The 21930-nt window shown below is 36.1% G+C and overlaps 1 protein-coding gene across 3 annotated transcripts in view; it reads right to left on the bottom strand.

Moving 5' to 3' along the window:
* Window positions 1-21930, bottom strand: part of IL1RAPL2 (interleukin 1 receptor accessory protein like 2) — a 1211101-nt gene that overhangs the window by 35815 nt on the left and 1153356 nt on the right. For all 3 annotated transcript variants that reach the window (XM_045051172.1, XM_045051173.1, XM_045051174.1), the window contains one exon: window positions 14971-15100. In XM_045051172.1, coding sequence (XP_044907107.1) covers window positions 14971-15100 — 130 coding nt within the window. The remainder of the gene's footprint in view (window positions 1-14970; window positions 15101-21930) is intronic.

The following is a 21930-nucleotide window of genomic DNA, read 5'->3' as shown; positions in this document are numbered from 1 at the left end:
GATAAAACATTTTATTTTTCCTATTCATAATTTATCAAACATGTAACAGTTTGTTTTAAATAATAATAGCAATAATAGTAGTTATAAGAAGAAAAGTTATGAGGACCTACTGTATAGCACTGAGACTATAGTTAATAATATGGTATTATATATGTGAAAGTTGCTGAGAGTAGATCTTAGGCATTCTCACCACATTTAAAAAAAGATTTATTTATGTTAACTGTGCTAGCCGATGGATGTGTTAATTATCTTGATCTTGGTAATCATTCTACAATGTATATTATATAAAATAATCACATTATATAATTTAAATATATACAAGTATATTTGTGAATCACTTTTCAATAAAGTTAAGTTATAAATGTGCAAAATAATAGCATCAATGTATTTGGTGATTATAGTTTATGGATAATTGAAATTTATGACTGTTATAAGGTACCTGCACTACATGTGAAGCAGTATAGTATTATTTGAAAGTGAACTTAGATTAGTTGTAAATGTTATTGCAAACTGTAGGCCTAACACTAAATTTTCTAAAAGTACAATTGATATGCTAACAGAGAAGACAAAAATAAAAGCACATAAAATGCTCAATTAAAACCAGAGAAGCCACGAAAAGGAAATTAAGAAAACAATCCCATTTACAATGGCAAGAAATGTAATAAAATGCTAAGGAATAAATTTAGCCAAAGAGGTGAATGATGTGTAAAGTGAAAATTATACAATGTTGATGAAGGAAATTAAAGAAAACACACATAAATGGAAAGACATCCTGTATTCAGATTGGAAGAATTAATATTGTTAAAATGTCTACACCATCCAAAGTGATCTATAGATTCAGTGTAACCCATATCAAAATCCCAATGCCATTTTTTTACAGAAATAGAAAAAAATCTTAAAATATATGGAATCACAAAAGACCCCAAATAGCCAAAACAATCTTGAACAAGAAGAGCAAAGCTGAAGGGATCATACTTCCTGATTTCAAATTACATCAAAAAGCTACAATAATCAAAACAGTATGGCTCTAGTATAAAAACAGACATATAGACAAATAGAACAGTATGAAGAATCCACAAATCCACAATCTACAGTCAACAGATTTTCAAAAAGCATGTCAAAAATACACAATGGGGGAAAGTATAGTCTCTTCAATAAGTACTATTGGGAAAACTGTATATCCACATACAGAATACAATTGGATCCTTACCTGGCATCATATATAAAAATCCACCCAAAAAGGATTAAGTACTTAAGCATAAGACCTGAAACCATAAAACTACTAAAGAAACCATAGGGTAAAACTTTTTGACATTGATCTAGGCAATGATTTTTTGTGTATTATACCAAAAGCATAGGCAAGAGAAGCAAAAGAAATAACTAACAAACAAAAAAGAAAGACAAGTGGGATTATATCAAACTAAAAGGCTTCTAAAAGAGCATATGGTCTCACTTATATGTGAAATCTAAAAAAAGAAAGAAACACAAGTTCATAGATACAGAGACTAAATTGGTGGAGAGGCAGGAGGTTGGGTGGGGGGAGGCCAAAATGAGTGAAGGGAATCAAAAGGTACAAATTTCCAATTACAAAATAGATAAGTTGATGGGGATGTAATGCACAGCATGGCAACTATAGTTAATAATAAGAAAAAAATTCTATAACTATGTATGGTGACAAATGTAACTAGACTTATTGTGGTGATCATTTTGCAATATATACAAATACAAAATCATTATGTTGTGCACCTGAAACTAAAGTTGTATGTCAATTATATTTCTATCAAAAAAGAGAGTGGATGTAATTTAGGGAATAGGAGAAAATATTTGCAATTCACATATCTGATAAGGGGTTAAAATCCAAAACATATAAGGAACTCTTACAACTCAATATTAAAACAAAACAAAACAAACACATAACCTTATTAAAAATGGACAAATGACCTGAATAGATATTTCTTCAAAGAAAACATATAAATGGCCAATGGGTAGTGCTTGTTAAATGGGAAATCAAATCAAAATCACAATGAGTTATCATCTCCCACCTGTTAAAATGGCTATTATCAGAGAAACAAAAGATGAAAATTGTTGGCCATGATGTGGATAAAAGGGAACTCTGTACATTGTTAGTTGGAATATTAACTGGTGCAGCCACTATGGACAACAATCCAGAGATTCCTCAAAATATTAAAAATAGGGGCGCCTGGTGGCTCAGTTGGTTAAATGTCCGACTTTGGCTCAGGTCATGATCTTGCAGTTCATGGGTTCAAGCCCCATGTCAGGCTCTGTGCTGAGAGCTCAGAGCCTGGATCCTGCTTCAGATTCTGTGTCTCCCTCTCTCTCTGCCCCTCTCTTGCTCACACTCTGTCTCTGTCTCTCTCTTTCAAAAATAAATAAACATTAAAAAAGTAGAACTACCATACAATCCAGAAATCCCACTTCTGAGTATATATGTAAAGGAAGTGAAATCAGGATCTCAAATAGGTATTTTCACTCTCATGTTCATTTCAGCATTATTCATAATAGCCTAGATATGAAAACAACCTGTGCCCATCAATGGATGAATAGTCAGAAAAATGTGGTTCATACATACAATAGAATATTATTCAATCTTAAAAAAGAAGCCAACGTTGGGGCACCTGGGTGACTCTGTCCGTTAAGCATGTGACTTGGCTCAGATCATGATCTCACTATTCGTGAGTTTGAGCCCTGAATCAAGCTCCACACTGACAGTGTGGTTCCTGCTGGGGAATCTCTTTCTCTGCCCCTCCCCGACGTGTGCACCTGCTCTCTCTCTCTCTCTCTCTCTCTCTCTCTCTCTCTCTCAAAATAAACAATAAATAAATAAATAAATAACAAACCTTGCCATTTGCAACAACATAAAAGAACCTGAAAAATACTTTGCTAAGTAAAATAAATCAAAAAATGAAATATACTGTATGATACGATACGATTTCTATGTGGAACCTAAAAATGCCAAACTCATAGTAGCAGAATAGAATGGTGGTTACCAGAAGGTGGAGCGTGGAAGAAATGGGGAGATGCTGGTCATCCAGTTATAAAATGAATAAGTCCTAGAGACCTAATGTACAGCATGATGACTATATTTAGTAATAAGGGTACTGTATACTTGAAATTTGCTAGGAGTGTAATTCTCAAATGTTTTCACCATACACACAAAAACATGGTAACTATGTATGGTGGTGGTTAATTAGTTTGATTGTGGCTTAGCTTGATTTACAATGTAAACATATACCAAAACCTTATGTTGTATACTTTAAATATACACAATCAGGATTTTTATATTTATACCTCAACAAAACTGGATTTTTAAAAAATATAGCATGAAATAAAGGGTAGAGATTGATTCCCTCCAAAATAAAATAAAAGAAAATATCTAATTCCAATTTCCATTCATCCTAAATGGTCCTTTAAACCAAAGTGAGCCCTCCTGTGGTGTATAGATATCTTGCACCGTCTCTAGGTTATTATTATGAGTATGAGTAATCATTGTTCAGAAGTGATGATTGAAGATATCAAGAATAGAAGTATGTTTAAAAAAACTCTTAGGGGTGCCTGGATGGCTCAGTTGGTTAAGCGTCAGACTCTTGATTTCAGCTCAGGTCATGATCTCACTGTTCATGAGTTTGAACCCACATTGGGCTTTGCACTGAGAGTGTAGAGTCTGCTTGGGATTTTCTCTCTCCCTCTGTCTGCCCCTTCCACACTCACTGTGTCTCTCTCTCAAAATAAATAAAATTAAAAAATAAAAAGTAAATAAAAATAAAATGAAGCTGCTGGGAAGCAGCTTCAGTTAAAAAAATCTCAAACAAAATCTTTATTTTAGTGTTATTTTTTAAGTTTATTTACTTATTTTGAGAGACAGAGAATGCATGGGAGGCGCACAGGGAGAGAGGGAGAGAGAGGGAGAATCCCAAGCAGACTCTGCACTGTCATCAGGGAGCCTGATGCATGGCTCGAACTCATGAACTGTGGGATCACAAACAGCCAAAATCAGGAGTTGAATGTTTAACCGACAGAGCCACCCAGGTGCCCCCTTTTAGTGTCATTTTTAGGGCCTATTAAAGCCTTATTAGTCATAGACCAGGATACAGCCTATAATCTGGAAAGAAAAATCAGATTTATTGACTGAATGCACTGAAGGTGGGACACTCCAGAGTAATTGTGGATCATTCCTTGACTGAAGGTAGGAAGAAAGCATTTTTATAATGTTTGGATTTTCACTGAAGATTCTGAGGAGAGTCTAGGCAAGCCCTGATAAATTCTGGATAGGTTGGGATTTTTAAGGTAGCATTGGGAGAAGAGAGGATTGACTAGGGTTTGACAGCTGTCATGAGGCAAGTCTTAGCAATTGGGTATGCCCAGTAACATATGAAAATAGCAAAGTAGGTCTGGGGCATCACTGGTAAGAAATCAGTAGCCATTCAAAGGAGGTGGGGGTCGTTATGGCATTTTACAACTGCTGCATGACCTTGGGGAAAACAGGGTTTTCTGTTAACTTTGCAGCTGGTTTTATCTGTCTTTCCTCCCAGGCTGATTAATAGCAGGGCTGCTTATTCTCCACCCAGACTGATTTTTACTCTTTCAGTCCCACGCAGATTTTGACTCTACATCCCAAATGTGCACTACAACAAAGCATTCTGGGAAACTGACGATTCTTTCTAGTTGTATTTTGATGAATTCAGGTCTAGCTCCACTGGTACTGTGAATGAACTACCCTGGCTCCATTGGTACTGTGCATGGATAGATCTTCCTCAGTCTCTAAACCAATTCTTTTTATTCTGTAAAATAAACTGATACTATTTATCTCAGATGGTTATCATGAAAATCCCAATGTGGTTTAGGATTCCAAAATGCTTTTGCAATCTACTGTGTCTTATAAAAACATGAATAGGAATTATTATTCCTATTATTATTGTTTTTTCAAAATAATTACAGGTGCTTATTAACATAAGACATTATATGTGAGATTGGGCATCTATAGTCTGTTCATTAAATGAAGATATTTAAGAAGTATGTCTTAGGTAAGCTTTAAATATTGTAGGCATTGGTCAAGGCTAAGATCCACTGTGGGACTAGAACTGTGAATAGTAGAGTCATCACTCTAAAATTTATCCTTCAGATAGGTGGCAATTCAGATTGTCCCTAGGTAAAAACTATGCTGATTATAAAGTTAACTTTTCCATTGAAGCCTGCTCATGATTTACAAAATCTACATTCACACATAGGTCATAAGATTTGAAACTTATTTAGATCAAAGGCAAAGTGATTGATCAGTGTTCCTTCTTCCAGTGAGATAAGCTGAGAATGGGGGAAAAGAAGAAGTGTGTGTGTGTGTGTGTGTGTGTGTGTGTGTGTGTGTGTGTTAGCTCAATTTGAGGAAGGCCAGAGCAGGTGGGGTGCTTCAAGGCACTGAAAAAGTGTAGTCGGAAGTTGCCAAAACAGAGCACATCATTTTGCCTTGGGCTGTCTGAGACTTCAATAGTTTCCTCTATATTTTGGGGCAAACTATATATTCACATCTCTATATTTTTTAATTGATTAGTTAGGAAAAGGCTATTTGGGGTCTTTAATATAGACTCACTTTATATCAAGAATAAAATCTTTTCATAGCTGTATCACATTCTCCTCTTTGTTAAGAGCATTTTACTCATTCAAGGAGAGGATTTTAAGGTAAAGAGATGAGAACAGAAAGCCAGAAAGTGGTGGAAGTAGGAGTGAAGAAACCAAAACTAAAAACACACAAAGCCCATATTCAACTTATAGTTTTTCAGTAATTGAAAGTAAATAAAATTATTTGCATTTTAAGAAGCTTGTTTGGAAAGCCTTAAGATGAATTGAATATGTTTTTCAGCTCAAGAATTATAAAAGATTTGGTAAACTGTTTTATGGTATTGCCTAAGGGGTAAAAAAGTTAGATATTGATGGGAAGATATGTAAAGTGAGAATTATAATGAAAAATTATTCTCTATTGGGGCAAAGCAATTGCATTGAAATTCGTTCAGTCTCCTTTGACAATCAGATGCAATTCACAAACCTGTAGGCAAGCTTAGAGACTATTGTTGTTTAATAGGGGGAGTTCAATTTCTCTGATATTTTTTATTAGCACTGTGGAGTACATACCTCACTAAAAAATTCCTTTATTTTTTATAATTCTCAAGCCTCTGGTAAGATTAATTAAAAGGTAATTCTATAATGACACGGAACTGGATTGGCCTTTTTAGAATGCTTACACCCAAAGACTACCACTCTTTTTCATGACTCTCTTATGTCACTTTGCAAATTCTTCCCGTTAAATTTTAACAGAGGGACAAATATTAGGATGTCCTTTCCTAATGACAGTTTCCACTGGGTCTCCTCCCAATAATTATTTCACTTCTCTGAATAGACATTGTAGAGCTTATAGGAATCAGCTTGTTGCAATGACTTTAAAATGGTAGATAAAAATAACCAAACTTGCACAAATGCAGCTCATGCTACTGCACATACCAAATTCCTTCAACATCCCTACAGATGACATCTTCTGGGGTCACTGGAAAATTTGGGTGCAGTTTAAGGGATAGGCAGGAAGTTGTGAATGGATATTATATTTGGGTTCAGATTTCCTTAGAGTTCAGTCTCTTACCAACATCAGAGAAGTGGGAGGGCTATTCCAATTTCTGCTAAAGGAGAATCTGTATGCTCAGATTGGAGTCTGAGGTACTTTGGCAATAGGTTGCAAGTCAGGAGGTGCAAGGAGTCACTGTGGTCAAAGTAACCCAGAGAGAGAAAAAAAGTAACCCACAGAGCAAATAAATGATAACTCCAAAATCCTCCTCAGGATTTGGTCAAATATGCTAGTCAAGCTCCAGGGGAACTGTGCACTTACTGCAGTCTGAGGACATTATTTCATCAAACTTTTGGTGAATATCCAAGCTTTATCCCTAGGTAGATTTTTTCAAAGTTCTCTATTCCTCAGGGGCAATACTAAGAGAGAAAAAGTTGCAACACATACTTCTAGGATCAAGCTGCTGCCCAGGAAATTGAGAACCTAGGCAGTGTGGCCAGTCCTCCTGCCAGATACAGTGCCTCTGTGGTAGACTCTCCGTAAATCAACTGCTTGAGAGCAATTTATTTACTCCCCACTTCTTAGATCTATGGGGCAGTGTACTTCTGATATGCATCCACAACATAAGAGCTATGATTCAATTAAAATATGAAGCAAATACAGTAACCTGAGGGAGAGCCATGCATCCAGAAGGAAATTTTGTTTCCAGAAATGCTTTCAAGAGGAAACCTCAACTTAACATCTTCAGCATTCTACCATCAGAACTGTTCTCTTTGGAGAAAATGTGTGCTATGGGCTATGAAAGAATGCAGATCTTCTCTTAGTTGAATTAATGGCATGATTAGCATTTTTTAAAAAATGAAACTACCAGATTCGTTCCATCTGCCATACTGTATAAAAATCTTGTATGCTTTCATTCAAGGACATTGGCTTTGGAAGCTAGAAGAGAGAATCTAGTAATTAACTCCTGTGCTAATATAAATGGCCGTATCCTAAAGGAATTCCTGCACCCACACAAGCTCTCAAATAGATCAAGATTACATAATTAATATTACAAAATGGCTGACTGTGTGTTTATCTTGGCTAGGAATCCCTGCCTCTTTGTTTGCACTTCTCTAAGGTGTTTCTAGTTTGCCAGTAGGGTTTTGTAAAAATTTCACAACAAATCTCATGTTACTTGCCTCCACTGCAAATATACGTATGTACCCTTTTTTATAGGGGGGGTTGGGGAAAGTGGAGGAAGAAGATGTAACAAGAGCAAATAAATAATGACATTTTGCAAGTTCTGAAAGGTTGACTTCCTATAGTACTATCTGGTTGGTTCATTTGCACCTAATAAAGTGGCTTGGACTAGACCGAAATGTTTCATATATGTATGCTTTGTCATTCACCATTTTAATCATTTGCTGCTAGAGACCAGCAGCATTGCCTAACTTTTGTTTTTTAAAATGGTATAACCACATGGCAGATTTTAAAAAGTTAAATGATCCTGGAGAAAAAAAAATAGAATAATAGGTAAAAACTAATGAAATTTGAATAAAATGTGGATTTCGGTTAATGATAATACATCAATTTTGGTTCATTAATTGTAATAAATGTACCATAATAACTTAAGGTATTAGTAACAGGGAAAACTGGACATAGGGTATGTAGAAAATCTCTGTACTATCTACTATGGACTTAATGTTTATACCCCACCCAAAACAAACATTCATACCTTTAAATTCTAATTTTTAATGTGATGGTATTGGGGGTGGGGATTTTGGCAGATAATTAGGTTATGAGGGAGAAGCCCTAAAGGATAGGATTAGTGCCCTTACAAAAGAGACTGTAGAGAGTTTTCTCATCTTTTCCATCATGTGAACACATGTGAGGGTGTAGTGAGACAATGATCTATGAATGAGGAAGTAAACCCTCATCAGGCATTAAATCTGCTGGTGCCTTGATCTTGAACTTTCTGTCTCTAGAACCATGAGAAATAAATATTTTTTGTTTAACCATTTAGTCTGTTGAATTTTTGTTAAAGCAGACCAAGTAGACTAAGACCGTATATTCAAAATTTTTCTGTAAATCTATAATTATGATAAAAATTGTTTTTAAAACAAAGCTAAAAAATGAACTAGAAAAGGTAAATGTACACCCACTATATAATTCAGCCACTCCATGTCTCACTATTTATTCAAGAAAAAAAGAAATATATGGGCATGCAAAAATGCATATGTGAATGTTCATAGCGGTTCTATGTGTAATAGTCCCTAAACTGGAAACAACCCAAATATCCATCAACAAGTAACCAGTTTATATCCATGTAATGGAATACTACTTGGCAATAAAAAAATGAATTATTGCTACATTTAATAAGATGGATGAATTTCAAAATAATTGTGTTAACTGAAATAATCCAGACCAAAAAAAAAAAGCACATACTACATTATTTCATTTATATAAAATTCTAGAAAATACAAACTGATTCATAGTGACAGAACAGTGTTGTGGAAGTAGGGCAGGAGGCAGGGATTACAAAAGAGAAATTTGTGGGCAATTTATATGTTCATTATCTTAATTATGGTGATAATTTCATAGATGTATACATATATCAATCAATCAGCGCTTATAGATTGTATACTTTAAATTGTGTGCTGTTTATTGTATGCCAATCATACCCCCATTAAATCTATTTATTTAGAAAAACCCAGTCATTCATGCAGAGAGAAAGAGAGATAATTATCTTATGTTCATATATAACTACTACCCTGATCATAAAACATAGCTCTGAGCTTTTTGGTAGTGGAAATTTTGCTAATATGTACCATTGTACCTATGACTTGTCCTTTGGGGATCAGTTTTGTTTTTTTTTTTTTTTTTGAAAAATGAAGAGTAACCCTTACAATCCTTTACAGGCAAATATATTGAGAAAAATTCTAAATATGTATCTTCTAAAATAATTTAAAAGAAACTCAGTTGCATTAATTTCATAAACCTTAACTTAGTGTTAGTAATTAAGCTAATAAACTGTTAGTAATTAGGAAACTTAAACTTTAAATGGGAGTTAATAGTCTGACTTCAGCTCAGGTCATGATCTCATGGTTTGTGAGTTCGAGCCCCGTGTCAGGCTCTATGCTGACAGCTCAGAGCCTGGAGCCTGCTTCAGATTCTGTGTCTCCCACTCTCTCTGCCCTTCCCTTGCTCATGCTCTCTCTCTCTCTCTCTCTCTCTCTCTCTCTCTCAAAAATAAATAAACATTAAAAAAATTAAAAGTAGTATATTGATTATTTTTTCTGAACATCTATTATGTGTCAGGCATTCAACTGGAAGTTTTTTTAAAACAGCTTTATTGAGATATAATTTACATACCATACAATTCATCCATCTAAAATGTACAATTCACTGTTTCTTAGTATATTCACAAATATGTGCAACCATTGCCACAGTTTTGTAACATTTTCATCACCTCAAAAAGAAGCTTCAGGCTGTTTAATGGGCACAAGGTTTTGTTTTGTGGTAATGAAAAATTTCTGGAACTAGATAGTGGTTATTGTTGCACAATCATGAATGTACTAAATGTCACTAACTTGTACACTTTAAAATAGTGCATTTTATGTTATATTGTATCCACCTCACTAAACAATATATCACCCATACACGTTAGGTATTTAACCCTATACCTCCATTCCTCCAGCCCTAAGCAACCACTAATTTTCTTTCTGGCTTTATAGATATGCCTATTCTAGACATATTATATTGTAGTTTTTTCCCACTGTCTTCTTTCACTGAGTATGGTTTCAAGGTTCATCCATGTTGCAGTGTATATCGGTACTTTATTCATTCCTTTTAATGGTTGAATAATATTTCATTGTATGAACACACTACATTTTATTTATCCATTCATCAGTTGATAAAAATTTAGGTTGTTTCCACATTTGTCTATTATGAATAATGCTACAGTGAACATTTGTGTACAAGTTTTTGTGTGGATATATGTTTTCATTTTTCTTCATTATATACCTACAAGGGGAATTGCTAATAATTATATGTTTAGTGATTGGAGGAACTGCCAGAGTGTTATCCAAAGTGGCTGTGCCATCTTACATTCCTACCGGTAATGTATGAGGATTCCAATTTCTCCACATCCTAGGCAACACTTCTTATAATCTTTTCAATTATAGCCAGCCTGGTGAGTATAAAGTGTTGTCAGGGGTTTTGATTTGAATTTCCCTGATGAATGACTAATTCAGACACCTTTCATGCAATTTTTTCCTCGAAATATTCCCATTTAATCAATATTTTGCATAGGCTGTCAGGGGATTCAGAGATCCTCAAAGTTATGATCCTCTAGAGTGGAACTGTTGGGTGGACACATGAAGAGAAGCTGTCATAATAGCTATAATAAATTATATTTAATCATAGAAAATAATGTAAAGTGTACTTGCTTCTTTCACACTGCTACATATTCGATAAAAAAAAGTGAAAGAATGCACTGCACTGAAATATTGGATTGGCTTCCACTACAAGATTCTTAATGGGAATAGAGGTGGAAGGGTCCCAACTCCTATTGGAATGAAAAATGTACATTGTATATCACCATTTCTGAAATTAACGGACAATCTCATAGACTGAGTAAGAAAAATTACCTATCCCTTATATATACAAAAGATATCATATCAAATAGGATTAGAAAACCAAAAAAAAAAAAAGATGTCTATCTACCAGGGAGCTATCTGTAAGAGAAAAAAAATTACCTATCCCTTATTCATACAAATGACATTTTTTTCCCATTTATTAAAATTTTTATTGTCAAAGATACCATTTTTCAAAGATACAATATTTTAATGATAATTTTCTCTTCTTCAAGGTAATTGAAGATTACCTTGAAGGTTGATACTGCAACCTTTATTTTTCTATTTTTTTTACAGATACTGAAATTTTCTTTTATTATTTTTTTTAGTTTGGTCATTTTTTTTTTTATAATTTTTTTTTCAACGTTTATTTATTTTTGGGACAGAGAGAGACAGAACATGAACGGGGGAGGGGCAGACAGAGAGGGAGACACAGAATCAGAAACAGGCTCCAGGCTCTGAGCCATCAGCCCAGGGCCTGACGCGGGGCTCGAACTCACGGACCGCGAGATCGTGACCTGGCTGAGGTCGGACGCTTAACCGACTGCGCCACCCAGGCGCCCCAAGTTTGGTCATTTTTTAATCCACTCTGGCAAACTCTACATGTATTTTATATATTGACATCATTCACATGCAATGTAATTATTGATATGTTGGGCTTATGTCTGCCATTTTATTTATTTATTTTATTTTTTTATTACTTTTAATTTAACTGTATTTTTTATTTTTTAAAATTTACATCCAAGTTTGTTAGCATATAGTGAAACAATGATTTCAGGAGTAGATTCCTTAGTGTCCCTTACCCATTTAGCCCACCCCCCATCCCACAACCCCTCCTGTAACCCACAGTTTGTTCTCCATATTTATGAGTCTCTTCTGTTTTGTCCCCCTCCCTGTTTTTATATTATTTTTGTTTCCCTTTCCCTTATGTTCATCTGTTTTGTCTCTTAAAGTCCTCATATGAGTGAAGTCATATGATTTTTATCTTTCTCTAACTAATTTCATTTAGCATAATACCCTCCAATTCCATCCACATAATTTCAAATGGCAAGATTACATTCTTTTTGATTGCCGAGTAATACTCTATTGTGTATATATACCACATCTTCTTTATCCATTCATCCATCAATGGACATTTGGGCTCTTTCCATACTTTGGTAATTGTTGATTAGTGCTGCCATAAACATGGAGGTGCGTGTGTCCCTTCGAAACAGCACACCTGTATCCCTTGGATAAATACCTTTCTCTGTATGGCTTATTTCACTTAGCATAACACTCTCCAGTTCCATCCATGTTGCTACAAAAGGCCATATTTCATTCTTTCTCATTGCCACGTAGTACTCCATTGTGTATATAAACCACAATTTCTTTATCCATGCCTCAGTTGATGGACATTTAGGCTCTTACCATAATTTGGCTATTGTTGAGAGTGCTTCTATAAACATTGGGGTACAAGTGCCCTTATGCATCAGCACTCCTGTATCCCTTGGGTAAGTTCTTAGCAGTGCAATTGCTGGGTCATAGGGTAGGTCTATTTTTAATTTTTTGAGGAACCTCCACACTGCTTTCCAGAGTGACTGCACCAATTTGCATTCCCACCAACAGTGCAAGAGGGTTCCTGTTTCTCCACATCCTTGCCAACATCTGTTGTTGCCTGAGTTATTAATATTAGCCACTCTGACAGGTGTGAGGTGGTATCTCAGTGGTTTCATCTGTATTTCCCTGATGATGAGTGATGTTGAGCATTTTCTCATGTGTCGGTTGGCCATCTGGATGTCTTCTTTGGAGAAGTGTCTATTTATGTCTTTTGCCCATTTCTTCACTGGATTATTTGTTTTTTGTGTGTTGAGTTTGATAAGTTCTTTATAGATTTTGGACACTAACCCTTTATCTGATATGTCATTTGCAAATATTTTCTCCCATTCTGTTGGTTGCCTTTTAGTTTTACTGATTGTTTCCTTCACTGTGTAGAAGCTTTTTATTTTGATGAGGTCCCAGTAGTTCATTTTTGCTTTTGTTTCCCTTGCCTCCAGAGATGTGTTGAGTAAGCAGTTGCTGTGGGCAAGATCAAAGAGGTTTTTGCCTGTTTTCTCCTCAAGGATTTTGATGGCTTCCTGTCTTACATTTAGGTCTTTCGTCCATTTTGAGTTTATGTTTGTGTATGGTGTAAGAAAGTGGTTCAGATTCATTCTTCTGCATGTTGCTGTCCAGTTTTCCCAGCACCACTTGCTGAAGAGACTGTAGAAGGATCATACCTTGAGATCATAAAAGCCATATACGAACAACCCAACGCTAATGTCATCCTCAATCGGGAAAAACAGAGCTTTCCCCCTAAGGTCAGGAACAAGACAGGGATGTCCACTCTCACCACTGTTATTCAACATAGTATTGGAAGTCTTAGCCTCTGCAATAAGACAACACAAAGAAATAAAAGGCATCCAGATTGGCCAGGAGGAGATCAAATTTTCACTCTTCACAGATGACATGATATTCTATATGGGAAACCCGAAAGATTCCACCAAAAAACTGCTAGAATTGATTCATGAATTCAGCAAAGTTGTAGGATATGAAATCAATGCACAGAAATCGATTGCATTCCTATACACCAACAATGAAGCGACAAAAAGAGAAATCAAGGAATTGATCCCATTTACAGTTGCACCCAAAACCATAAGATACCTAGGAATAAATCTAACCAAAGAGATGAAAATTCTATACGCTGAAAACTATAGAAAGCTTATGAAAGAAATTGAAGAAGACACAAAAAAATGGAAAAAGTTTCCATGCTCCTGGATAAGAACAACAATATTGTTAAAATGTCAACACTACCCAAAGCAATCTACATATCCAATGCAATCCCTATCAAAATAACACCAGCATGCTTCACAGAGCTAGAACAAATAATCCTTAAATTTGTATGGAACCAGAAAAGACCCTGAATAGTCAAAGCAATCTTGAAAAAGAAAACCAAAGTAGGAGGCATCACAATCCCAGACTTCAATCTCTACTACAAAGCTGTAATCATCAAGACAGTATGGTACTGGCACAGGAACAGACACTCAGATCAATGGAACAGAATAGAGAACCCAGAAATGGACCCACAAACGTATGGCCAACTAATCTTTGACAAAGCAGGAAAGAATATCCAATGGAATAAAGACAAATGACGTTATATTAAATATGATTAGAAAACCAATAGAATACATTTCTATGTACCAGGAAGGTATCTGGACAGTTTTTGTAACAGGTGGTATCTGTCTAGGGAGGTGCTAAACTGACAGTCACTTTTAGGATGAGCAGTGGGTACTGGGAAAAATAAATACTATTCAACAAGAGCCATCACAGTTATTTTGGTGAGTAGTAGCTTACTACTGTCACTGTAGCTTTACTTTTATGACCTATGAAAGTTGTCTGTTCCTAGGGAGTAAATAAATGAGCATTTTCCAAGTAGTCTGAGGAGTCACCTACAAAGTTTGGACATTTGGTATGGCTGGATGGAGTAACAGTGGCCTAATATTTTGAAACTCAAAGAAATTTGCTTAAGCAGATTTGATGGGGTCATTACACTCCATGGTATATTCTTAGAACCTGAGAAAACTTCCTTATATTCGAAGCTTACAAATTTGCGTTTCTTAGGGCAGTCAGCCTCACTCTTTCTACCATTTCAGCTTTTAGAAAATGGAATGATTTGGAGTTGCAATTAAAATCCCAAGCAGAAGCTTTTCTAGGATGTTCCATTGATTAACTGCAAAGAAAGCAAAGAAAAAATAAGCAATTCAAGTACTGTACCTTATTTCACCCTCTCTAATGTGACCTGCCAGTTCTTCAATAAACTTCTCCCCTTTCATCCAGTAGATCATTGGTCCAGACTCTCCACTGAATCCAAAGAATGCTTTGCAAGGGATGTTCAGAGGCTTACCTGGGAATGACAGAGAAAAGGAATTGAACAAACGCCTCCTGGTTATCACTAGGAGACAGAAAAGGACTGTTTAATATCCAAAGGAAAGCTCAGAGGTGACCCATTTTCAACTCTTCTTCCAATCATTTTATCGCTGGAAGATGGTGGCGTAGGAGGACGCTGGGCTCACCGCGCGTCCTGCTGATCACTTAGATTCCACCTACACCTGCCTAAATAACCCAGAAAACTGCCAGAGGATTAGCAGAACGGAGTCGCTGGAGCCAAACGCAGACGAGAGGCCCACAGAAGAGGGTAGGAAGGGCGGCGAGGCGGTGCGCATTCCACGGACTGGCGGGAGGGAGCCGGGTGGAGGGGCAGCCTGCTGGCCAAGCAGAGCCCCCGAGTCTGGCTTGCAAAAGCGGAGGGGCCTGACGGACTGTGTTCAGACAACAAGCGGGACTTGACATCTGGAAGGTTATAAGTTAACAGCTCTGCTCGGAGAATGGGAGGGCTGGAGGACAACGGGAGGGAGAGTTGTTGAGCCCCGGACGACAGAGCTCAGCTTGGCGGGGAACAAAGGCACTCGCCAGTGCCATCTCCCTCGCCCATCCCCCAGCCAAAATCCTAAAGAGAACCAGTTTCTCCCAGGGAACTTGCTTCCACCAGGCAAACACCCAAAGCTGTGCTTCTGTGGATCCATCCCTCTGGCGGGTCTGACTCCCTCCCACTGCCGCAGGGCCCCTCCCGAAGTGGATCTCCAAAGGAAAAGCGAGCTGAGCCTGCCCCTCCCGCCCCGTGCACCTTGCTGATCCACCCCAGCTAATACGCCAGATCCCCAGCACCACAAGCCTGGCAGTGTGCAAGTAGCCCAGACGGGCCACGCCACCCCACAGTGAATCCCGCCCCTAGGAGAGGGGAAGAGAAGGCACACACCAGTCTCACTGTGGCCCCAGCAGTGGGCTGGGGGCAGACATCAGGTCTGACTGCGGCCCCGCCCACCAACTCCAGTTATACACCACAGCACAGGGGAAGTGCCCTGCAGGTCCTCACCACACCAGGGACTATCCAAAATGACCAAGCAGAAGAATTCCCCTCAGAAGAATCTCCAGGAAATAACAACAGCTAATGAGCTGATCAAAAAGGATTTAAATAATATAACAGAAAGTGAATTTAGAATAATAGTCATAAAATTAATCGCTGGGCTTGAAAACAGTATACAGGACAGCAGAGAATCTCTTGCTACAGAGATCAAGGGACTAAGGAACAGTCATGAGGAGCTGAAAAACGCTTTAAACGAAATGCAAAACAAAATGGAAACCACGACGGCTGATTGAAGAGGCAGAAGAGAGAATAGGTGAACTAGAAGATAAAGTTATGGAAAAAGAGGAAGCTGAGAAAAAGAGAGATAAAAAAATCCAGGAGTATGAGGGGAAAATTAGAGAACTAAGTGATACACTAAAAAGAAATAATATACGCATAATTGGTATCCCAGAGGAGGAAGAGAGAGGGAAAGGTGCTGAAGGGGTACTTGAAGAAATAATAGCTGAGAACTTCCCTGAACTGGGGAAGGAAAAAGGCATTGAAATCCAAGAGGCACAGAGAACTCCCTTCAGGCACACCACTCCTCCTTCCCCTGGGAGAGGGGAACATAAGGTACACAGCAGTCTGACTGTGGCCCCAGTGGTCAGCTGGGGGCAGACATTGGGTTTGACTGTGGCCCTGCCCACCAACACAAGTTACTCAGGACAGCACAGTGGAAGTGCCTGTAGTTTGGAGCCACCTCAGGGACTACCCAAAATGACAAAACGGAAGAATTCTCCTCAAAAGAAACTCCAGGAATTAGCGACAGCTAATGAATTGATCAAAACTGATTTAAGCAATATAATGGAAGAAGAATTTAGAATAATAGTTATAAAATTAATCCCTTGGCTTGAAAAAGCTATAGAAGACAGCAGAGAATGTATTGCTACAGAGATCAAGGGACTAAAAAGTAGTCATGAGGAATTAATAAATGCTATAAATGAGGTGCAAAATAAAATGGAGGTGGCCAAAGCATGGATTGAAGAGGCAGAGGAGAGAATAGGTGAATAGATACAATTTTGGAAAAAGAGGAAGCTGAGAAAAGGAGAAATAAAAAACCCAGGAGTATGAGAGGAGAATTAGAGAACTAACTGATGTAATCAAACGGAACAATATCTGTATCATAGGAATTCCAGAAGAAAGAGAGAGAAAGGGGCTGAAGGTATACTTTAACAAATCATAGCCGAGAGCTCCCTGATCTGGGGAAGGAAATAGGCATCGAAATCCAAGAGTTACAGAGAACTCCCTTCAGACGTAACTTGAATCGATCTTCTGCATGACATATCATAGTGAAACTGGCAAAATACAAGGATAAAGAGAAAATTCTGAAAGCAGCTAGGGTTAAACGGGCCCGAACATACAAAGGTAGACACATAAGGGTAGTAGCAGACCTATCTACTGAAACTTGGCAGGCCAGAAAGGAAAGGCAGGAAATCCTCAATGTGATGAACAGAAAAAATATGCAGCTGAGAATCCTTTATCCAGCAAGTCTGTCATTCAGAATAGAAGGAGAGATAAAGGTCTTCCCAAACAAACAAAAACTGAAGGAATTTGTCATCACTAAACCAGCCCTACAAGAGATCCGAAGGGGGACCCTGTGAGACAAATTACCAATCATTTTATCACTGTACATGAGAAAAAATTTAAATAATCACAAGGACTTCTGGGAAATTTCAAAATTAAGATATTATCAAAAATGAAAAAGTAAATAAAGTTAATCAGTTTTTAGAGCGGCTTATTTTTACTGCCTCCTTACCAGGAACTAATAAAGAGAAATCAAATGGAAAGAACTGTCCTTTACTTTTCTTTTTTAAGAGTATTAATTATTGCTTACTTGGACTTGCCTTTGAAGTTAACATTAATCAAAAGTATAAGTTAATTTTTTATTGGTGAGAAAGCATACAATAGGCTACCCACTATTAAGATTGCAAAGGGAAAGTTTGTTTATTCTGATGATTGTCTATTCTAAGAAGAATTGGATGATGCAAATCAGAGAGAGATTTTTTTAGTTCAAAACTGTTTATAAAAAGTACATGCAGGGAAAACAGTCTCAACATGTCTTTTATATGCTTGGAGTTTGCTCATAGTATTTAAATAATTCTAGGCAATACTGCAGCATTTTTTATTATTCATCTTTGTGATTATAGCTAAAAACTTTGTTTTAATTGTAAATTTATCATCAATATATAGCAATTATTTTCTGCTGGCATTGATTGTATTTTCTTCTTGCAAAGTAGGTTAATAAGAGAAGAATGGTATAAAGAGCACAGTCTAGACATTTCTGACAAAGGAACCCCCCAATTCATTAATCGTAATGTAGCATATCATTTTCTCCATAGTATGCAATTTTTGCCATCGTTGAAGAACCAGATAATTTCAAAAATATTTTTCTTTGTAGAGTGGATTTGTTCCCATAATTACTCTGAGATGTAGACAAATTCACCATTCTATTCTTAAATTGCTCTGAAACTTTCATGTTCTAAGAATCATTACTTTCTGGGACTCTTTCTATTTAATAACCATAATTAGCACATGGTTTTCTTTGAGGACCATTTTCATAAAGAAACAATTTTAATGGGAGTTAGGTTCTACATTAAGACAAAGTGGAAATTAAAAGAACCTCATAGACATGTATATCCTGGATAATAGGCAGAGCTTAAATATAATAAGTAACTTGTATATTGATCTTTCTATAGTGCAAATTTATTATCTCAGCAAAATGACATATTGTGGACCTTTGGGATCATTCAATTGTTGTCAAAACTTTTGGTATCAATAGTCTGTCTTGTATGTCTAACACAAATATTAAACAAGGTTATTAATTGTTGCTTTGAACATGTGCTCTGTGATATAAGCTTATGTAGAAATGAAAGATATAGCCTTGTATGGTGGAAAGTGCACAGGAGATTTGGATCCTGGTTTCGGATACAGCATGAAAAAGCAGATTATCTGGCTCTGGGCAGATTACCTAACACTTTATAAACTAACTGTTACACATGTAATAAGGATGGTGATATTTGGGAAGCTAAAGTAAGCCAGTGTTTACAAAAGTACTTGGTAAATTCAAAAGTGCCTTCCAAATTTAGCATGGTGGTGTTTTCCTTCCGAGACTTGGTCTTTCAAGAAATTAAATTGAAGCATAATCTGATATGGATACTGGGATAGATAAGTGTTAATTCTGGCTTTGTCAATTTCATATCCTTTTTAAATTTATGAACCCAGTGTGATAATAGCCTTCTCTTATCAATGCAGTATAAATATTTCCTGTATTCTAAAGTAGGTATGATTTATCCAAGCAGGTCCTGTGTTCTCTAAACCTGAACACAGTGTCTTTTCTATGCCTTACTGCTCTTGATTCCCATGAAATTGAAGCTATTAAGGGACATCAAACCAGATGACAGAAAATCCAGAGACTATGATAAACATTATTATAAATAATCCCAGTTGTGAAAACTACCAGTGTATATATATATATATATATATATATATATATACACAAACATATATATATATATGTATATATCTGTATATACATATGTGTATATATATATATGTATATATATGTATATGTATATGTATATGTATATACATATATATGTGTGTGTATATATATACATATATACATATACACACACACACATACATACACATACATATATACGTATAAATTCTGGTTGTCATTCTTTTGGGCTATGTTGAAGAATATATCAAATAAAATACCTTATAGTAATTCCTAGCATGTAGATGCTAAGATCTCTTTTGATTTTAATGGAGAAAGGCAATTATAGCAATGTACAAATAGGGACTTCCTTGAGGTGGTCTATCAAAATGACAGATTCTGCCTTTCCTTGGTACTATACAATGGGTACTGACTATAGCAGCAATTTCTTCTTGTAATGTTTTTACTCTCCCATCAGACTGTTCTTGTTAAATAAATATTCAGCAAATGCTAAATAAATATCCTGAATAATTTTTGTCAATGGCTAAAACAGGAAAACCATTTAACCATCATATGCAATACTCTGAGGAGAGCACCAAAACCATTAGCTTTTGTGTCAGTGAGACTCTGTGTGCAAGGGTGTGGGTATCTTCTCTTCCAAAAGATATGTGAAGGATCTCTGCATTGAGAAATAATGTGAAATGGAATCAACCCAAACTTTCTATAAGAGGGCTTATTTCCATGTAAAAACACTTAGCTACTATTTGCTATACATATACAGTTTGCTACATATACAGTTTGCTATATATACAGTATATATTTGCTATATATACAGTTTGCTACTGTATTGTTTTGCCTCTGGACATTTTCAAAGTCATTCCCTTGGTATTTTATACCCTACTAATAGAAATGACCAGCTCACATTTGTATCTAAAGGGGATAGTACAGTAGGCTGAAAATTATAAAAATAAAAAGAACTTCATAAGTTTCTCAGTGTTTTGTGCTGTTCACAAGAGAATGGTTTTAGATAATCCTTGTAGGATTAATCTGTATTACTAACAATTTCTCTATCACTTTCTTAAGTCTAGACAGGCAACAAAACATATGTTCATACAAAGAAATGTATATGAACATTCATAGCATCTTTATTTGTAAATAGCCAAAAACTGGAAATAGTCTAAATGTTCACCAACAGGTGAAGGGATAAACCCTGGCACATTCATACCATAAAATTTTAATCAAGTGTGAAAATGAATAAATAGTGATACCACTCATCCATTGATAAACACTGTCCATCCATTGATGGACACTTAAGTTTGTTTCTATATCTTGGCTATTTTAAACATTGCTTTAATGAACATTAGGGTGCAGATATATTTTTAAGTTAGTGTTTTTTAAAAAAAATAAATACCCAGAAGTGTAATTGTTGGATTATATAGTAGTTCTACTCTTAATTTTTTAAGGAATCTCCATACTATTTTCCATAGTGGCTGCACCAATTTACATTCCCACCAATAGTGCACAAAATTTCCCCTTTTTCCACATCCTTGCCAACATTTATTTCGTCTTGTTGATTTGAGCCATTCTAAAAGGTGTAAGATGATATCTCATTGTGGTTTTGATTTGCATTTCCCTGATGATTAGTGATGTTGAGCATGTTTTCATGCGTTTTTTGGTCCTCTGAACACTTTTTAATAAGATGATGATGATGATGATGATGATGATGGTGATGATTTGGTGTTGTTATAGAAGTTCTTTATACATTTTGGAGATTAACCTCTTACTAAATATATCATTTACAAATATTTTCTCCCATTTAGTAGGTTGCTTTTTTGTTTTGTTGACTTCCTTTGCTTTTTATTTTGATGACATTTATTTTTGCTTTTGTTTCCCTTGCCTTAGGAGACATATCTAGAAAAAAATGTTGCTGTAGCCAATGTGACAGAACTTATTTCCTGTGTTCTCTTCTAGAATTTTTATGGTTTAATGTCTCACATTTAGGCCCTTAATCCAATTTGAGTTTATTTTTATATATGCTGTTAAAAGGTGGTCCAGTTTCATTTTTCTTGCATGCAGCTGTCCAACTTTCCAACATCACCATTTATTGAAGAGACTGTCTTTTCCCCATTGTATATTTTTGCCTCCTTTGTCATAGATTTATTGACCATATAAATGGTGGATCTATTTCTGGGCTCTCTACTCTCTTCTATTTACCTATATGTCTATTTTGTCCCAATATCACACTGTTTTAATTACTGCAGCTTTGTAGTATATCTTGAAATCTGGAATTGTGAAACCTCCAGGTTTTGTTTTTCTTTCTCAAGATTGCTTT

The sequence above is a fragment of the Felis catus genome, chromosome X (assembly GCF_018350175.1).
Source record: "Felis catus isolate Fca126 chromosome X, F.catus_Fca126_mat1.0, whole genome shotgun sequence".
Lineage (NCBI taxonomy): Eukaryota > Metazoa > Chordata > Mammalia > Carnivora > Felidae > Felis > Felis catus.
Note: the sequence above shows the minus strand (reverse complement) of the source record. Positions and strands in the feature narration are given on the sequence as shown.